Source organism: Danio rerio, chromosome 21 (genome assembly GCF_052040795.2).
Source record: "Danio rerio strain M-AB ecotype USA chromosome 21, GRCz13ab, whole genome shotgun sequence".
Classification (NCBI taxonomy): domain Eukaryota; kingdom Metazoa; phylum Chordata; class Actinopteri; order Cypriniformes; family Danionidae; genus Danio; species Danio rerio.
Window position 1 is genome coordinate 7,462,501 of NC_141041.1, and position 15,792 is coordinate 7,478,292.

The window sequence follows — 15,792 nt, forward strand, 5'->3', positions numbered from 1 at the left end:
AACTCATGAAGAGGACTCTCGGTCGGCCTACATATGCGTTCGAGGCCAGGCAATATGTCGTAAGTGTGTGAGAGGGGCTAAGAGTGTGTGTGGATTCACTTAGAGATATATATTCATCCGCAAGTGAGCTAAATATGTAAAAAATAATAATAATAATAGGTTTTTTTAATTATATTTTATAAATTCTTATCTATATTTTACTCGTATATTATATATACAGAGTTCTTTGGAATTCATATTGCTTTCTGGGATTACAATTCATTGTTCGTGTTTGAGTTAAAATGTTTTTTGTTTTATTCTGTAACCTGCTGATGATACTTATTCCAAATTTAAAATAAAAACTTGAATTTATTTGCATTAAAAATGGCCAGACTTTCTGGTGTTATTTATGTTCATAAAAATATAAAAAACCAAATATAAATAACATTAGAAATATTTGGCACATTTTTTTATTTGCATAAAATTTTGTGATATTATTTGTATTTATATAAATTTTTTATTTATATTTATTTGCATCTGAAAATATTACTAAATATAAATAATAAAAAAATAATATGAGTACACATAATATCACATATTTTGGCATGTTTTTATTTCCATAAAATAACACAACAAATTATGTGATAATATGTGTATTTTATATTAATATATATTTTTATTTATATTTATGTATATCCAAAAATGTAAATGAATAAGCACAAAAGTATTCAAATAAATATGAATGATATCACACAGTTTGGCACATTTTTTATTTTTATTTACCTATTCAAAATTATGTAAGATTGTTTGTATTTATATTAATATTTATTTTTGTATTTGTGTTTAATTACATTTTATTTACAGAACAACATGAAAACATTATGTATGTGTATATATACACGTATGTAGAGCATTTACATATTTAGAGCATTTTTATTTCTTTTTTTATTTTGGGAAAATTACAACCAATGATAATAAATGTTAATAGATGTTAATAATGATAATAATAAATTATACACATAAAGCTTTTTTTTATTATTATTATCATTATTTACATTTGTTATCATTGGTTGCAAATTTTCCAAAAATAAAAATGCTCTAAATAACAGTATTTTTAATATTTAATATTGTGCTTTATGTTATTGATTGAAACAAATACTAACATTTTACTCAAACTGACAAGTAATAAATCCTGCATATTATTTATTTATTTATTTCATTTTATTTTATTTATAGCTATTATTATTATTTTTATTTTCCAATAAAGATATCTGTTTAGATGTGTGTATGTGGGAGTTTGAATGAATGATAGCTGAAATTAGAGTATATACATTGTTTTCACAAACTTAACCTCATTTCAGTGTTTTTATTTTGGTTGTTTAATGTAAAAAGATCATTCAGTAACATTACAAACCCATTTAAACAAAATCTTCATCACTTGAATGAGGTTAAAGTCTGAATTTCAATACTAGGATCCATCTTTAAGTAAAGAAGATTGCATCATCATCAACAGACCTTTTCATTGGCTCTTCTGGCTTTTGACCCTGCCTCCCATGTGCAATCCCAGCAGCCTGGCTCCGCCCTTTTGCTCTGGCAGCCAATCAGCTTGTGTGGGAGGGGTTAATTCTCAAAGTGTCACAAGTACTGTTTAATTTATCCGATACTCGTAACACTTTCATCACACTTAGATACGTTCAGAATTGACCCCTTTTAGTGTCGTTTTTGCTGCTGTGATATATTTATATGCTTATCTCTATATGTACATCACGTTTACACAAACACACGTCTGTATTTGCTATCTATTACTGTTACAAACAAAGCGCTGAATTTGACATCTTGTTGACACATTCATGAGTTTGAGAAGTGTTTAAACATGTTGAACTGTACGTCCTGTCAGTGCGTTCATGCGTTTGTCAAAACACATTTGTCAAGATCATAATTAGACAGTTTGAGCACCCTAAAACTTGAAAAAGTCTCTAGAAAACATTAAGGAAAAGTTTTTTTGTTTTTTTTTCCTAAAATCACAAATCAAAGTGAGTTTATAATGAGAGTTAAAAAAAACTTATACTTTTATTAAGTAATTTATTTGCAGATTCAGCATCCTTTTTTCACAAAACAAGTAAAAAATGAAATATTAATGTAGCAAAATATTGCAAAATTGTATTATTACTTGCATTTACATATTTTTAAAATTATATGTCAGGTTATTTGTGATATTTTGTTTTTAATATATTTTGCATATGACTAAATAAATTAAAACATAAAAAAGTAGACAAATGCATTTCATTTTTTGTTATATTTCAGGTCATTTTATATTTTTTATGTATTTTTCATATGAATAAATAAATTAAGACATAAAAAATTAGACAAAAGCAAATTTTTATTGTATTTCAGGTTATTTTTTTTAAATATTTTTTTTAAATGTATTTTGCATATGAATAAATAAATAAATTAAAACATGAAAAACAGACAAAAACATTTACATTTTTTATATATTTCAGGTTATTTGTATTATTGTGTTTCTAATGTATTTTGTATATGAATAAAAATATTAAAACTTGAAAAAGTAGATTACAGCATTTCATTTTTAATTGTATTTCAGGTTATTTTTTATATTTTGTTTTAATGTATTTTGCATTTGAGTAAATAAATTAAAACTTAAAAAAGAGACAAAAGCATTTACATTTTTTATATATTTCTGGTTATTTTTATTATTTTGTTTTTAATGTATTTTTCATTTAAATAAATAAATTAAAACATGAAAGAGAGACAAAAGCATTTAATTTTTATTATATGTATTATATGTATTTTTAACACTTTTTATTTAAATACCATTTTAAAAAAAAGTCATATTTCTACTTTTTCTTTTAATATACATTAACATTATATTGGAATATATTTGCTCAATTAGTGGTATTTATTTATTTATTTATTACAATTAAAGTAATCAATTGATAATCACAGCCTCTTTTTCAGTCAAAACTTACCTTTTCTCAGTGACTTGTTTTGATCCCAGCTCAGATATAACTACCCACAATCCTCTTTGCTGTAGTAGCCTCCTCAAAAACTAGCCTGTCTAGAACAGTTCCATTATTTTTGTTTCTCTTTCTCTCTCCTCTGTCTTATCCCTCATATTCCATCATGTTGGCTGACTATTGCTTTAGATGGATGAAGTCATCCTCATGTGACCTCGTAACACTCGGTTCATTGGTACCTGCTGAAGTTCACTGCATCGAACACAAGAGCCATTTGATTTGATAAAATATGTCCAGTTTATTCTCATCGGATATACAGCCTAACACAAATGCATCCCATTGCAACAGTAAAGTGTTTTTTTTTTTTGGATGTTGGCTTATCATTAGGGCAACTATATTAATATTAAAATATTTAAAGTCCATGTAAAATCAAAATTTGCAACGTTTACTTTGCAGGCTCACATTGTTATCCTGAAGGTGAATAATGAATTTGTGCAAGTTAACCCACTGAAATAATTAGTTTGTTTAGGGAATCTTCAATGAAAGTTTGATCGTCTGCTTTTACGTTTTGGAGTAGCGCTCCTTCAGTTGACGCCAACCTGAGGGTTTCTTTAGCAACCGTGTATTAATAGTCTCAGTACCGTTAGTTTGCTATGAGGGAATGATGTGCAAAAGAAAGCCCTGCCTCTACTCAATATTTAGTTTCAGTTGGAAGTACATCAACAAACTGAAATAAAAGTCCTCAGCAACTTCTGATCCACGCAGATTTTAATTGATCAAGTTATTTTAAATGAACAGACAAAAGGTAATGATTCGCACTCAATTGCTTCGTACTTATTTATTTTCTTACATTTTACGGTTGATTAAAAGACATAGACGTTTCAGCACAAAGCCTTGCTCAGTGTGTCAATAATAACATTAATAAGATTGACGCACCAAACCAAAAAAGTTCCTAAAAAAAACGCAAGCGTGCAGGGCAAACTTCAGTAACTCTACACAAATGAATAGACAACCCACTATTAAAAAAAAGAAAAGAATAGTTCTATAGTCATTTCAAACCTGTATGCATTTTTTTTTCCAAGAATGCTGATAATCAAACAGATTTTAGTCCTATTGTTTTCAACAGTATTTTAAGCAAACTATGGCACTCTATTGAGACTCTAAACTTTTTTGCACCCTGTTGACTTCCATTGAATTTGTTTGGTCCATACTGTTCTATAAGAAGCAATAGATGCCAAAACTATTTGAGTCAAAGAAACCTGAAATTACTGAAGTCAATACCCAAAACCTAAATGCTTTTAATTGGAGAATGTTGGTAAACAAGCATTTCCAGGGCCCATTGACCTCCATAGTAATTTTTGTCCATTCCATTCTACTGAAGACTGTGGTATCCAAAACTATGGTTGTCAATGAGACGCCAACCTATGCATTTCTTTAAAGAATGTTAATAGTCAAACAGATTTGGGTCTTATTGTCTTCAACAGTATTTTGAGCAAACTATGGAACTCTGTTGAGAGCCAAAACTTTTCTGCGCCCTTATTGACTTCCATTGTAATATTTTGGTTCATACTATACTATGGGAAGCAATAGATGCCAAAACTATGGATGTCAAAGGGACCTGAAATTACATAAGTCAAAAACTTAAAACCTGAATGCTTTTAATTGAAGATTGTTGGTTATCAATTTCCAGGGCTCATTGACCTCCATAGTAATTTTTGTCAATTCTACTGAAGACTGTGGCATCCAAAACGATGGTAGTCAATGGGACGCAAACCTATATGCATTTCTTTGAAGAATGTTAATAATCAAACAGATTTGGGTCTTATTGTCTTTAACAGTATTTTGAGCAAACGATGGAACTCTGTTTGAGACCCTAAATTTGTCTGTGTTTTATTGACTTACATTGGATTGTTTTGGTTCATACTATACTATGAATAGCAGTAAATGCCAAAACTATGGAAGTCAAAAAACCCTGAAATTACTATGGAAGTCAATGGTACCCAAAACCTGATTGCTTTTACTTGAAAATTGTAGGTAACCAATCATTTCCAGGGCCTATTTACTTCCGTAGTAGTTTTTGTCTACACTACTGAAGGTTTGGGATCCACAACTATGGTGGTCAATGGGACGCAAACCTATATGCATTTCTTTGAAGAATGTTTATAATCAAACAGATCTGGCTGTTACTGTCTTTAACAGTGCAAACTATAGAACTCTATTGGGAAACTATAGAACTCTATACCCAAAACGTTTTTGCGCCTTATTGAATTGAATTGAATAATAAAGCTTATTGACTTCTATTGTAATTTTTTGGCCCATACTATACTATGGAAAGTAGTAGATGACAAAACTATGAAAGTTAAAGGGACTTTAAATGTATTCTTTTAATTGGAGATTGTTGGTAACCAAACATTTCCAGGGCTCATTTACCTCCATAGTAATTTTTGTTCATATTACTGAAGGTTGATGGATCCAAAACTATGGTAGTCAATGGGAGGTAAACCTACTCTATATGCAGTTCTTGGAGAATATTGGTGGTCAAATCATTTTGACATCTATAGCATAATTTTCCATTCTATCCAAGTCAATGTGACCCAAAACATTTATGCATTTCGTTTCAAGAAATTTTAAGGCCTGTTCACAGCGGGGTTTTTTTTCTCATGCTTATTTAAACACTTGTTTAACACTACATCACAAAAAAAGAGCGTCAATGTAAGAGTGCACACCAACACGCAAAACACCAGGTGTAAAAGTGTTTCATTAAAAAAAAAATGTCTGGAATTAAAATGAATCTAAATTAATTACAAATGTAATCACATGCAGGTGTTTAATCATTCATAAGTACAATGTAAAAACATGTATTTACACAGTAAATACGGTTCATTAGTTAAGACCACTGAATATAAAATGATACCGTTTATTTTTTTTTAATCACTGACGACAGTGGAACCACAAATCTGCCAAAATTGATGTATGAATTTATTTAAATAATGTTGATAACCAAATTATCTCATTGACTTAAATAGTATGGGCAAAAATAGAATGGAAGTCAATGAGACCCAAAACCACAGAGTTGAATTTGGACTTTAACACATCTTTTTCTGGTGGACTTCTATAAACAAATCTGATTTAAAGTTTAGAGCATTCTGGAATCTGTTGGAAAGCCCTCCAAAAATGTGTATTAAAGGCCTGTACTTCCGCTAATGTGCCAATTTTCCCATTTAAGTGCCAATATGAGGCTTTCAGCTAAATTCCCCTCGGCTCCGCCAGCAGATATTAGTCTTATGACTGAGCACAAACACTGACAGCCTGCCAAAACTGATGATGCGGTGAGCTTCAGCTGTGACATCATCATAACTCATGAACACTGCATGTGTGTGTGTGCGCGCTGTAAGAAAATATCTGTAAATTAGCAGTTTTCTGTATTTAGTGATTCATGTTTTTTATTTATCATTTCTTTATGCTTTTGAATTGCATTATGGGACCGAGATCTTTCTTCCAATAACGTCTAACCTTAAAAAATGCTCAAAAAAGCGACTTTTGTTGACATTTTTAATAGTTTAAAGTGATATATTGTCTAGGTTGGTGTTGTACAATTCACTACAAAAACCTTGTAATAAACAACCTGTACAATTTCTGTTATTTTTACAGAATATTTCTCTACATATTATTTCTTCTACATGATATTAATGTCAATAAGTCACTTTGTTAAACTGAAGTTTCAACATTGAAAGTCGCCAGAGCAGAGATCAAGCTCCTATAATGCAATTCTCAACGGTTAATGAATCACAAAACACGGTAACCGTTAATAAACAGATATTTTTGACAGTGTGAGGTGTACAGCGATCTGATGTTTGCTCCTTTCTGATGTTTTCTCTCTTCTCTGGGTTGTTTCCCTCGATCGCTCTGTCTTTTCGTCCATGAGAAGCTCTCTCTGAAGCTGGTAAGCATGAACTCATTAGCATGTCCGTCGCGGCATGACCGTAGCATGTTCGTCGCCGTAATAACACAAATGGTCCTTTAACATCACGTCGTTCCTTTGTGTTCAACCCTTATGGATATTTTTCTTTAACGTAACTTTTTTTGTCATTGTATAATTTGACCTTTTAAGTTGAAAACCATGTTTGTTGTCTGATTTCTCTTTTTTTGTTGATGTGTGTTTTGTTTTGTTTTGTCTCGTTGCCGTGGTGACTGTCCCTCTGTGTAGCTCTCACTCAATGCCCACGTGCGGAACCTTATCGAGGTGATCTGAAACCCGTTTTTGTCCTTGTGTTTGTTTATCTGTCTTTGATTTTGGTCTCTTTCAAACAAAGTGATTCGTTTTAATCCCTAACCGGATGTGTGGTATATAATATGCTGAAATGTGATTATTTTTAATGTGCATATCAGTGTAGTTGACATTTAAAGATATAGTTTACATGAAAAATTCAGCTAAGGGTGTGCAATATTTATTTTACTGTCAAAAATATGGTAGGAATGACAAAGAAATTTCTACATTTTACAGGTAATTACTGTATTCATCAAACAAAGTGATTCATTTTAATCCCTAACCTGATGTGTGGTATATAATATGCTGTGATGTGGTTATTGTTAATGTGTTTATCAGTTAAGATGGTGTAGTGAACATTTAAAGAGACAGCTCACAGGAAAAACTAAGATATAGTTCATGTTTGGGCACTTTTCACCTTCAGCTAAGGGTGTGCGATATTTCTTTTATTGTTAAAAATACAGTAGGAATGTCAAGAGAATTTCTAAATTTTACAGGTAATTACTGTATTTATCAAAGTGTGCTGTGATTAGTTAATATAAATCAGGGGTGTCCACACTCCTGGAGGGCCAGTGTCCTGGAGAGTTTAGCTCCAACCCTAATCAAACACACCTGAACAAGCTACTCAAGCTCTTACTAAGCATAATAGAAGCTTCCAGGCAGGTGTGTTGAGGCAAGTTGGAGCAGCAGGACACCGGTCCTCCAGGACCGACTTTGGACCACGTTGATATAAATGAAAAATTCATATATAGTTTTATGTTTGGGCACTCCTGACCTTCAGTTAAGGGTGTGCGATATTTATCATTAATGATAATGTTGTAAAAGGGACTCTGTTATGACTCTATAATATCTTATTCACTAATATAGTCATATTAATATAACAATATAGTCACTAATATAATAAAAATCGTTTAATTTAATTGTAAAATGTACGGTTAAAAAAAAAAAACATCTGTGGTTGCTGGAATATAATTGTTAAAAATACGATAGGAATGTCAAATATTCCCTAACCTGATGTGTGGAATATAATATGCTGAAATGTGGTTATTTTTAATGTGTTTATCAGTTAAGATTGTGTAGTGCACATTTAAAGAGAAAGTTCACGTTAAATTAATATATACTTTTTGTTTAGGCTCTCTATTAATTTACCTTCAGCTAAGGGTGTGCAATATTTTTTTATTTACTCTTAAAAATACTGTAGGAATGTCAAATAAATTTCAAAATTTTACAGGTAATTACTGTATTCATCAAACAAAGCGATTCATTTTAATAACTAACCTGATGTGTGGTATATAATATGCTGAAATGTGGTTACTGTTAATGTGCTTATCAGTTATGATGGTTTAGTGAACATTAAAAGAGACATTTCACAGGAAAAATTAATGTATAGTTTATGTTTGGGCACTCGTCCCCTTCAGCTAAGGGTCAAATAAATTTCCAAGTTTTACAGGTAATTACTGTATTTATCAAACAAAGTCATTTATTTTAATCGCTAACTAGATGTGTGGTATATAATATGCTGAAATGTGATTATTTATTGGAATAGTTCACATGAAAAATGCATATATAATTTTTGTTTGGGCTCTCTTACAATAAAAAATGTAGTAGGAATGTCAAATAAATTTCTAAATTTAAGGGTAATTACCGTACCGTACCAGTTCCATTCATACTACTCGCATTCATACTGTATTGAACGTACTTTTCTAGCAGTCGAGTAGAAATTTCAATTTAAATGCTGTACCTACTGAGTGATAGTCGATTTCTGACGCAGCCAGACTCTGTTTTAATTGAATCTGCAATTTTAATGAATCATTTGTATGAATAATTCACTTGTAATAATAAGGACTTGTCGCCACCTACTGGTGGTTTCAGAGTCTTATTTAGACGTAAACCACCCAAAGCACCATCACAAAAACATTCATTTATTGTTATCAAACAAACCCTCAAAATATATTCTGTAAGTATCGCACACCCCATCCTAAAAGGAGATGCTGTAAAAGAGTCATTTTCATTGTATGGAAAAGAGCAGCGTAAACATATTGCGAAATCTCTTTTTTGTGTTTTATTGAATACATTTTGATCACAAGATGACGTGTGAATTATTTCTTTAAAAAATATCGATTAGAATAGATCAAGCAATCACAAAGCCTCTTACTGTTTTTACATGTGATTATTGAATTACCCAATGGTGTAGTATTTTTAAGTTAACTATTATACTTGTACTGTACTTATACTTGTATACTGTAAATCTTCATCTTTTAATAGACATTTTGATCCATGTTAGTTTAAGTTAATTTCTAACATTTATTTTTTTAGAATTACATCTTTCTAATCTTATAATAATCAAAACATTTTATTTTAACAATTTGTCTTTGTTTTTGAAGAGGGTGAGTACCAAGTTGAGTGTACATGTACTGTATGTTGTGCTTGTGTACATTTATTTTTGTTTTAGATCTTTTTATTTTTGCCTGTAATGAGTTTTGCCTGTCATGACCAATGACTTTTATTTATGTGTATCTTTTTGGAGTAATAATGCAACGCATGCTTAGAATTTTCTGGTTGTTTGTTGTTGCATGACAGTATGATGGTGTGGAAGAAGTGGTAAGGTCGCTGTGCCTGCCTTGTGACCTTTGACCTTTTAGTCAGAAGTTTTAATTGACCCGTAGACGGCTTTTAAAGAAAGCATACAGCCGTCTTACAACCTATTCAGTCCATGCTGAAATAATACAATGCTGCTAGTACATGAAGTACAATTTTATATAAAGATAAATAAGATTTTCAGGATGCCTGTCTCAAACCTGATATGAAATAATAGTGAAAATGATATGTATTTTTATTTTATTTATTTGTATTGAACTATTTCAATATAAATTCAACTATTTATGAATATTCATCTAAACTTTAGACATGAAAAAGAGAAAAAAGGAGTGTTTGTTGTTTTTGGATGATTTAATGGCTCATAAAGTATGAAAGAGTAATGATATGGAGTTTATATTTGAGCGGAAATACACCTATTTTTACTCAAAGTGGGAAAAATTTTATGTGAAAAATAAATATGAATATAAAATTTGAAATTTAATGCAGATGCTAATATTTATATTGCTGTAAAGCAAGATGAAACTCTAATAGCCTGTTAAATCAATGAGATATGCAACAGAAAAGCAGACATTCATTCATTCATTTTCTTGTTGGCTTAGTCCCTTTATTAATCCGGGGTCGCCACAGCGGAATGAACCGCCAACTTATCCAGCAAGTTTTTACGCAGCGGATGCCCTTAAAGCCGCAACCCATCTCTGGGAAACATCCACACACACATTCACACACACTCATACACTACGGACAATTTGACTTACCCAATTCACCTGTACCGCATGTCTTTGGACTGTGGGGGAAACCGGAGCACCCGGAGGAAACCCACGCGAAGGCAGGGAGAACATGCAAACTCCACACAGAAACGGCAACTGAGCCAAGGTTCGAACCAGCGACTTTCTTGCTGTGAGGCGACAGCACTACCTACTGCGCCACTGCCTCGCCCTTGAATAGCAGACATCTTACATAAAGTTCATATTATTTCAATTTATTTTATTATAGTATATTTTTTATTCTTTAAAACAACATTATAGTCATTTTTAGTGGGGGGAAATATAATTAAGTGAAATGCAATGATTGAGTGATTGAGTAAACATGATTTTCTTAATAATTACAGTTAATGAAAAAGTTACTTCAGCCAGGAAAGTGTTTATTTTAAAAAATTACAAACAAAGTTAAAATTATTGGGTTTATTTTATCCAATTAAATAAAAAAGCACACAATCCTACCATTTTTCTAAAAGTCTTTTACTTGTTAAAAATATTAACTTTCAATCCGAGCATCTAGAATGGGTTATTCAGGAATGTTTTGATCATTTAGAAGCCCTAAAATGCATATCAAGGCCCAATCCCAATTCTATTTTTGTACCCCTTTCTTTTCCCCTTCCCCTTGGCCCTTAAAACTGAGTGTGAGGGGGAAAGGCTTAAAAGTTTACCCCTAAGAATTGGGACAGCACTACAGCACCTGCACACGTCATCATATGTCATCGCTATCTCATGCTTCATATGAGATCAGACGATAGCGAATGCTGTAGTTATTCTAGTTGCTTTATTTTTTTGTATTTATCTTCAGGAAATCATTAAAGGCATATATTATGTATCATAACAATCTAATATGGCAATAATACTGTGCATTTAACACAGTGGCCATATTCATCTATGTAAACGCAAGAAAACAACATTAACATTATGCCAGACACTGTAAGAAAAACTCATCCCCAGTCACTAGACTTTTCTGACTGGGTATTCGAGTGTCAGAATGTTGTGGGACTGCTTTACAGGAGATATTATTAGGGATTATAGATAGCCAAATTTAGCTGTTTTTATTTTAGCATTTTTTTTAAAGCATGGCGGTAACACTCGAACACGGTTATGAATATAATAAAGCATGTGCTTGTTGTAAAAATTCGTATTAATGACAAAAAAATACTAATTTGTGGATCTCCTGACTTCCGGGTGTAACTATCTGCCATTGTGATTGGTGTATTCTGGGAAATTTTCTTACCCCTTGATTTTGAGTGTGCTCCGGAAAAATCTTCGCTTGAAGGGGAATTCACCCCTTCCACTTAGCCCTACGCCTTCAAGCTAAGGAGAATTGGGACACCCCTACCACTTCACGGGAAGGTGCAAAATGAGGGGTAGGTGTTAAGGGGATGGGCTAAGGGGTAGAATTGGGATTGGGCCCAAATTTGATACAGTGTGCTTTATTGGGTAAAAATAATCATAAGGGCTTTAAAGGGGACCTATTATGCAAATATTAAACAGTTGTGTGATAACTGTGTGTGAGTATAACCATCTTCTACTGGTAAAAAATTAATGAATTCTATTTTTACCCTAACCCAAACCAAAACTTTCCCTTTGTACGTGTCATCAGAGGGGAAAGGCCCCGCCTATTAGTGACTATCTTTTACTCATTAACATAAATAGCCCTGAGTGAGAAGCAGCCGTCCACCATTAGAGTTGTTGCACTGTACCTGTTGAAGACAATGTCAGCGACTAAGGGTGTACTCGCACTATGTACAGTTGCCTTGAACCGGGCCAAAGCACGCTTGTCCTCCCTCCCGTCTCCCCCGACGGCCTGCACTCACATTACATTCGGGCCTGGGCATGCTTATGTCATCGATGCCGCGCTGTTCAGTAGAGAAGCTCTCTCGCTCAGCACAGTGGAGATTTCTCTAGTTATATTGTTGTAGTCATTTGGGATACGATGACACACAGTCAAATATTTTGCCGAACAGATCAGCCCCTTTTGACGCTCATAAACAGTTATAAAGTCCTCGTGCTGCTGGAATTAGGAGGTTTGCTTAAGGCGCAGCTGTCGTGCAGTGAGGGGTTTGCGTCTTTAATAAACTACGACAGTTTGCGTTCATTGAACGGTAAGAATGATTAATTATTCCATATGGAACAGTCCCTTAAAAGTCATGTCTCGCTTTCAGTTTCGGGATCAGGCACGTTTTGCGCTCACACACAAGCGTACCGCGCCAAAGCCCAAGTGAACCGCGAACAGTGAACTGTGCCTGAGCCTGATTCAGCGCGCACACACTTCTCAAACGATACGGGAAACAGGCCTGGGTACGGTTCGGATAGCATAGTGTGAGTAAGCCCTAAGAGGCGTTATAAATTTTAGGATGCACAAATGAACAGCAAAGTCTCCATAGTTCTTCTGAAGACACATTTCACGTTTTCGTTTTTTTCACACAGGTAACGTTAGTCTTGTTTTGAATCTGCTAACATGCAGGCATTTGAAGCTCCGCCCTCTTTTGAAAAGAGCACAAGCTCGTTTGAATTGAAAGTGACAATCACCTACTGCACAGTTTGGATCAAACCCTAAAAGGGTCAATTATAAAAACATTCTAAAGTTAAAGATATAAAACATTATCTGTGTGGTAGTTTGAGCTGAAACTTCACATACTGTACACACATCAGAGACTTATTTTTTGCAACTTGTAAAAAACGGCCTAATAGGTTTCCTTTAACATCCTCAAAATCACGGCTCTTTAGCGCCATCATGTGGTTAAGATTACAGTTCCTGTAAGTGAACTAATGTGGAAAAACATTGGCTCGAGTGTTTGCAAGATCAATACATTAAAGTAGACAGAAACAAGATATTACTGAGAGAGAGAGAAGCCGATAGGGCACATGAGGACATATGCAAAGCAAATCCATCCTTTAAGATAGGAATCAGATTTTAAAGTTTTATAGATTATAAACCAAGCAACAAAAAAAGGTATGTGTATAATGTGAGAATTATTTGTTGTTGGCATTGGACTGAATAGGTTAATTTAATCATTGATCTTAGATGTAATCAGCTCATCTGGTTTGCCTTTGATAAACAGTTGATTTGTAAGCTAACTGGCTGGTTTCCAAAGTCAGTTAGCCAACCAGATGACAGGAAGAGAGTCATTTCTTAATAGTCAGTTGATGTGGTTGGATGTGTCCTGGTTTGACCCGCCCTATTTATGCATATGCATATTTATTATTGTTGTATTTTCTGGTGTGTGTTTTTTAAAAGTTTGAGATTCTCAGTGTTTGTGCCTTGATGTATGTGTGTTGTCTCAGGGTTCCAATCCTGAGGACTTCAGTCATCTTCCTCCAGAGCAGAGACGGAAGAAGCTGCAGGCCAAGATTGACGACATCAATAAAGACATACAGAAAGAGATGGATCAGAGGTACACACACACACACACACACACACACACACACACACACACACACACACCTCATATCATTCTAAATTATATCTTTCTTTCTTTAAAGATGGGAAAAGGAAAGAAGCTGATATAAATATGTAAAGGAAAAAAATAGCAATGCATCCACAATGTTATCTGCCTGTCAATCTATCTATTTGTTTGTCTAACTTTTTATCTATCTGTCCATCCATCCATCCATCCCCCTATTTGTTCTATTCTTTAGTTTTTCCATCTGTCAATTTATTCATCCATCCATCCATCTGTCCTTCCTTCTTTCCTTCCTTCCATCCATCTATTTCTTTGTTTTCCATCCAGCCATTCATCATGTCTTTCATTTATTTCTTTCCATCTATCTATCCATCCATCCACCCATCCACCTATTTGTTCCTGTCTTTGTTTCTTCCATCCATCAATCAACCCATCCATCTATTTCTTTTTTTTTTCCAACAAACCAATCATCCATCCATCTTTTTTCATTTATTTCTTTCCATCCATCCATCCATCCATCCATCCATCAATTCATCAATAATTTTTTTCATTAATCAATCCATTTCTTTCTTTCCATTCATTTTTCATCCATCTATTCTTCCAAACATCCTTCCTTCCATCCATCCATCCATCCATCCATCCATCCATCAATCCATTCATTCACCTACCTGTTTCTTTCTTTGTTTCTTTCATCCATTAATCTATCCATCCTTCCATCCATCCATCAATCCATCTCTCTTTCCATCATTCCTTCCATTCATCCATCCATCCATCCATCCATCCATCCACCCATCCATTTCTTTATTTTTTCCAACCAACCAACCATTCATCTTTCTTTCTTTTTTCTTTCCATCCATTCATCCATCCATCCACCCACCCATCCACCCATCCATCTATCCATCCATCCATCCATCCATCCATCCATCCATCCATCCACCCATCCATCCATCCATCCATCCATCCATCCAACCATCATGTTGTACATTCATCAATCCATTTCTTCCTTCCTTCCTTTCTTCCTTCCTTCCATCCTTCCTTTACTCCTTCCTTCCAGCTATCTATTCTTCTTTCTTCATTTATTTCTTTCCATCCAAATATCCATCAAATTATTTACCCATTCAATCATCCATACATTCATTTGTTCATCCATCTTCCTTCGTTCCTTCTTTTCATCTCTTTCATTTTCATCCATCCATTTTGTACTTTTTTTATTTTATGTTTTCTTTAATCATGTCTTTTTTCCATCCATCCATCCATCCATCCATCCATCTTTTTTCTTTCTTTCCCTCAATACCTTTATTTAGGACATATGTTAGGGAATTTTTACAGCATTTCCCAACATCTCACAGGGTTTTTTAAAACACAATTGTAATCTTCTAGAAAAACATTAGGACAGACAGAATGAATAATTTACTTCAGTTAATCTCTTTTTCCCTTTAATTTGTAACGGCTGTTGAAATAGATGGACGATATTCATGCTTGTCAGCATGAGAAAGCCAATCAAGAACTCTTAGTTGAAACTCTTTTTTGAATCATCTTCCAAAAGACCAGAAACTATTGGGGATTTCTATAATGTTTTTAAATATTTCAGTAAAATGTTTAAATTTTTCCCTTTTTTCTCTCTGCAGAGATGCTTTGACTAAAATGAAAGAGGTATATATAAAGAACCCACAGATGGGGGATCCCAACAGTGTGGACCCACGGTTAGCAGAGATCGCCCACAACATTGAGAAACTGCAGGTGGAGGCACAGAAATTTGAGGTGTGTGTCATTGAATATTTCTATATAGCACAGGCCTGGGTGAG

At 33.4% G+C, this 15,792-nt stretch overlaps 1 protein-coding gene across 45 annotated transcripts in view; it reads left to right on the forward strand.

The window, feature by feature from the left end:
• fnbp1b (formin binding protein 1b) overlaps nucleotides 1-15,792 on the forward strand; it is a 174,279-nt gene that overhangs the window by 144,743 nt on the left and 13,744 nt on the right. For 14 of the 45 annotated variants that reach the window (XR_015519925.2, XR_015519927.2, XR_015519926.2 and 11 more), the window contains 2 exons: nucleotides 13,869-13,978; nucleotides 15,616-15,748. Coding sequence is in view for 42 of the 45 variants with exons in the window: in XM_087300642.2 (XP_087156768.1) it covers nucleotides 13,869-13,978; nucleotides 15,616-15,748 (243 nt within the window). In the remaining 3 variants the exon portion in view is untranslated. Of the gene's footprint in view, nucleotides 110-6,882; nucleotides 6,898-7,161; nucleotides 7,198-13,868; nucleotides 13,979-15,615; nucleotides 15,749-15,792 lie in introns of those variants that run through there. The other 31 variants (XM_087300615.2, XM_087300619.2, XM_087300626.2 and 28 more) reach the window with 6 other exon arrangements.